Source organism: Moschus berezovskii, chromosome 22 (genome assembly GCF_049115385.1).
Source record: "Moschus berezovskii isolate FMDL1 chromosome 22, NW_MosBer_1.0, whole genome shotgun sequence".
Lineage (NCBI taxonomy): Eukaryota > Metazoa > Chordata > Mammalia > Artiodactyla > Moschidae > Moschus > Moschus berezovskii.
Window position 1 is genome coordinate 18,068,852 of NC_142481.1, and position 5,023 is coordinate 18,073,874.

The following is a 5,023-nucleotide window of genomic DNA, read 5'->3' on the forward strand; positions in this document are numbered from 1 at the left end:
GGACATGATATCTTTAATCTGGTGAAATTTCCCTTTCCTATTCCTTTCATTTATTTAAATTCCATGTACATTTGATCCTCATGAAAATTTTAGAACTTAAAAAAATTATTTTAGCAAATATTTATGAGGGTCTGTAATGTGCTTTGCAGTGTTTCAGTACTGGGGCTGAGGATTTAAATTCAAAAATTGTAGATAAAGTTGGAATAAATCCGCCTGATACCACTAAGAAAGTGAGGATATATAAAAAAGAAAAGAGATACAAGCATATTAATCCTTGGTGTAGGACACAAATAACAATAAAGAAGCTGAGAAGGTGCCACCATATTATCATGAATGTTATACTGAAAAACACAGAGAAACCAGTTGTGACTAATGAATAACTAACCATTGGAACTATGGCAATTAAATCATTAATCCATAAATTCACAGGAAAAGACTTGGCAGGTCCATTTAATTTTTTTAATGTTTGGCCATTTTCTCAATGCCATTTTTTTAAAAAATCATTCTTTCTTCATGATTCAAAAAACTGTTATTATATCTTAAATTATCTTTGACTCTATCCATATATTTTCTGTCACAATGACCAGGTAATCTATTCCTCTACTAAAACCAGATTATAATTTTGTTGAAATAACTGGTGAGAACAAGCCTCCTTTTACTTCCTGTTTCTTGAAATTTTCTTGGAGGCTACCCTGGTGGCTTCAGTAAAGAATCTGCCTGCAATGCAAGATACCTGGGTTCGATCCCTGGGTCAGGAAGATCCTCTGGAGAAGAGAATCACTACCCACTCCAGTGTTCTTGCTTGGCAAATTCCATGGACACGGGAGCCTGGCAGGCTATGGACATGAGTGAGCAACTAACAATTGCACTTTTGGTTGACTTCAAGAATTTAGTTTGGGGGAGTAAACAAAGATAAATATAGATGAATTTTGGAATAGTTGACATTTCTACAATGTCAATTCATCTCATACAAGGATATGATTTAGCTCTTTATTAAAATTTTATTTTGTACTTTTCAAAAAAGTTTAGACCTTTTTAGTATGACTTGAACACTTTAATACAAGGTCTAGCAGAGCATCCAGCACTTGATAGATGTAAAGCCAAGGTGTAGAAAGAGTGAATGGGTGAATTTAAATACCTAAGTCCAGTCAGCATGTCAAGGAAAAGCCAGGACTCAAGAGCCAATTAGCCCCAAGTACCAAGTTCAGCTCTCAGAATGTGATTTTATTATGCCTACCTGGCCAGAAGGTAGAGAGATTTTACCAGTTATGTGACTATTTATGTGGGTCATGCTGACTGTAGCCTGACATTGCACTAGACCCTAGGAAACAGGTAAAACCTAGGCCCTTTCTTGGAGCCTTACAAATTTCCTATGATAATGCAACTACCAATTAATGCTCTTAGAAGTAGGCTGGAGGGTTCAGGACGCATTCCCATGTGGCACATTCTGCAGTTCACACTTTACAGCACAAGATGTTTCCACGGTAACAACATTCCCACTGGGGTAGCTTCTTTCATCTACTTCCTCCTTCCTGGTTCAACACTTCATGGGAGTCCTGATCCCCGTGGCAGGACCAGAAACAGCAGTGGTACTAAGTGTTCCTGAAGAAATGCTGGCTTCTCAGAAGTCATCCACCTAAGATGTAGAATATAGCGAATGCCACTGGGAGGGAGAAGGGACCTGTGATGAAGCTGCTCAGTCTTTGCCTGAGACACCCGTCAATAACCAGAGGGACAGTTAAAGGATTAGAGGCTCTGCCACTGTGCTAAAGGTCAGAGTGGGAGACATGCTATCTGTGGTCATGGACAACAATTTAATCCTTCCAGGCTGCTGAAGTAGAGGGGTTGTTTAGGTGTTATTTTGCTTAATGTTGATACACAATAACCATTCAACAGATGACAGAATGACTTGATAAAGTTGCAACAAACTTGCCTATGGTCCCGCAGCTTGTCAGGGACAGGGCCTAGGTTTACTTTGTTCTGTCTGACCCTGGTCCCCATGCTCTCAATGATCACATGTGTCACTTCTCACCATCTCCCAAGACCTCCTGGCTCACATTCTCCCCACAGCACAAACACACACACTGGGCACACTGAGCAATGCTGTATTTATTTATTTTTATTAGAGTCAGACTGATATAGACCACATCAGGTGGGACAGGTGTCTGGGTTCCAGCTTCAGATGAGAAGGAAAACAGGGTAGGAAGTGCAAGTGCAGGCTGGCATCCTTGGCAAAGATTATATCACCAAAGACGTCACACTGAGACCTAATCCTAAGCCAGTGTTCACCACCGAGGACAACTTATAGCCGTTGCAATCTTTACTGAAGATGATGGAAAGCTGGAAGGGAGGAGGAGGAGGAACAGGATATAAGCCCATCCTGGGCTATCCTGTCTCCCCAGGATCACCTCACACCTCACCCTCAGGAATTCAGTCCCATCCCAAGCAAGAACCTCTGCCCACAGACCCACCACTGGAGAGGGGGCCGCCAGCAGGCACCAGGAGGAGGATGGCTCCCTAACAGCCCAGGCACAGGTGTCAGGAGGGAGACAGAGCCACCAGCCGAATCAGGAAGGGGAGGAGATGGCAAGGGTCAGCAGGGCACAGGTGGGACTTGTCCTGAGGGAGGAGCAAGGTGCTGGAGTCTGGGTTTGGGTCACATCTCCTGCACCTTGAGCCTCTTCTGTCAGGAGTTCTGCATGGACTGAATGTGCATGCAGGTGTCGTAAACAACCCCATGTGTCCTGTGAGCTTCTATTAGTGAATGAAACTCTGCTCATGGCAAATTTCTCATTTTAAACACTTCATTACAGAAAAATATCCAGAGACAGACTATTTACAATCTCCAATACTGTCTGACAAGAACAAGAAAGAAAAGATAGGCCGTCAGTAGATACATTGCTAGCTCAGGTGAGCAGTCACAGGTACCTAGAAGCCGCCTCAGGAGCCTCAGGCACCAAAACACCACAGTGGAAAATTAGGCTTGTAGACATGGAGACCATGTCAGTGGAAATGGGGCTCTCAGCCCGAGCAATGGCCAGCAGAGTGGGAACAAAAGGAAGTGACAAGATCACAGGCCAGAAACTTCACAAAACCAGGGAGTCCCATGCTGGAAAGAGACTCTAAAGGCAGGGGCTCCTTTTCAATTTTCCTAAAATAGCGCTGGGACTTTCTAGGTGGCTCGGCGGTAAAGAATCTGCCTGCCAGACAGGAGACATGGGTTTGAGCCCTGGGTTGGGAAGATCCGCTGGAAAAAGAAATAGCAACCTATTTCAGGATTCTTTCCTGGAAAATCCCATAGACAGAGGAACCTGGGAGACGACAGTCCATGGGATTGCAAAGAGTTGAGTATCACTTAGGGAGTAAATCACCTACAACAAAATAGAGCTGACAAAACTACACGTGTGTGAGCTGAATGCTTCCTTTCCTGCCAAAGATTAAAATCCTACTCCTCCAATGCTGGCTCCAAAACTGAAGGAAAAAAAAAACGCATGAGTCAGCACACTTGGCCTATTGCACTGATATTAGTCCTCTCTCTGTGACCTGATTGGCATGATACAGACATATTCAGTAACAAGAGGCTGAATGTGCAGGCAGACTGCGCTTGCATATTATAGGTGCTGTGGGGGCGTGAGAGCTCAGTCGCTTCAGTCATGCCTGACTCTTTGCAATCCACCAGGCTACTCTGTCCATGGGATTTTCTGGGCAAGAATACTGGAATGGGTTGCCGTTCCCTACTCCAGGGCATATAAATGACCTAGGGATGGAGCCCATGTCTCCTGCATTGCATGAGCCACTGGGGAAGCCCATTACAGGTGCTGTAGGGTGGACCAAAGGTTTATGTAGTTAATAGCTCTTTAATAATAGCTCTTGTCCGTCACACATCCCAAGACTGCATAATCTATTATCATGTGGCATACTGCACTATGCATACATGAGGGCTGGGAGAGAGTAGATTACCGTGATTTTCAGATGATTCAACCTGTTCACAAGTCCTTTCTCAGCGAAGCAATCCTGGATTTTTTCTAGCGCTACTTTTTCTGCATTAGTAGCTTCAACCAAATCGAGGGTTTCATTCAACATTGGTGGTGGTAATGCAAGGGTTACAGTGGTAAGGACTCCATAAAAAGCAGGGCAGGCTTCGGCTGAAGGCACAACAGAAAACACCTTGTCAAAAGAATAGCCAAGGTAGAAGGTTCCTGTTTCCCACCACCTGATAGGAACTCACACATCCAAAGCTTCAGACTCACTTCCCACAGGGACCCGCCCTCTCCCAGGACTGACTTACATCTCAGACAGAAAACCTTCACTATAAGACACTCCCAGCAGAGGGAGCAGCAAGAGGGGCTAGGCCTGGAGATCCCTCTGCCCTTGACCACCGCTCCCAGGTATACCAGCCTACTTCTTCCCTTCCAATGAGCACCATTACACTAAACAAACTATCCCCCAGGGTGTGCGCAGATAATGACCTATCCAGCTCCACACCACCCCCTCCATTCAAAGACTGAAAGCCTCAGGGAGTTTGTGCCAGACTCCTGGGCACTGATCTGCCAGCTGCCCTCGGAATCTGTCTGTTGAGGTGGCTTGGACAGGACTGGGGAAGATGCAGTGAGACAGCACCAGGCAAGAATCAGGAGGGCCATCCAGACCCTCCTTCCTACCCTGACGCGTCTCAAAGGTCAGCTCTCTGGTCACCAGCAAGGCCAGCACAAGCAGTGGTCCATTCATTGTGGCGGCAGTTGGAGTGCTTTGCTCAGGGCAGGGTTTCTGTTGCTTTATAAACCACAAGCTTCCTAAGCCCAGCCCACATCCCTCCCAGGAGGACCACAGGCCTGTGGTCATGCAGCTGGCACAGGTGGCTCCCTAGGTCCTTGGGGTATTTACTGTGGAAGACCATCCTACTCTGAGAGCAGAGCTTCTGGAAGACATGTGGGGATATCTTTGCCAAAAACCAAGTGGAGCTGACATTTCTGACTCCATTTGGAGCCAAGTGCTTTGTTGTCCCAGCCCAACCATCATCTGT

At 45.6% G+C, this 5,023-nt stretch overlaps 1 protein-coding gene across 1 annotated transcript; it reads right to left on the bottom strand.

Annotated features, from left to right (window-relative positions):
- Nucleotides 1-2,099: 2,099 nt before the first annotated feature.
- Nucleotides 2,100-4,739, bottom strand: LOC129546880 (major allergen I polypeptide chain 2-like). Its single transcript, XM_055412280.1, has 3 exons — nt 4,662-4,739; nt 3,961-4,145; nt 2,100-2,340 (listed from the first exon to the last, which is right to left on the bottom strand). Exons 1-3 carry the CDS (start codon nt 4,726-4,728, stop codon nt 2,239-2,241), a joined length of 354 nt encoding a protein of 117 aa, XP_055268255.1. The 5' UTR covers nt 4,729-4,739; the 3' UTR covers nt 2,100-2,238.
- Nucleotides 4,740-5,023: the final 284 nt, after the last annotated feature.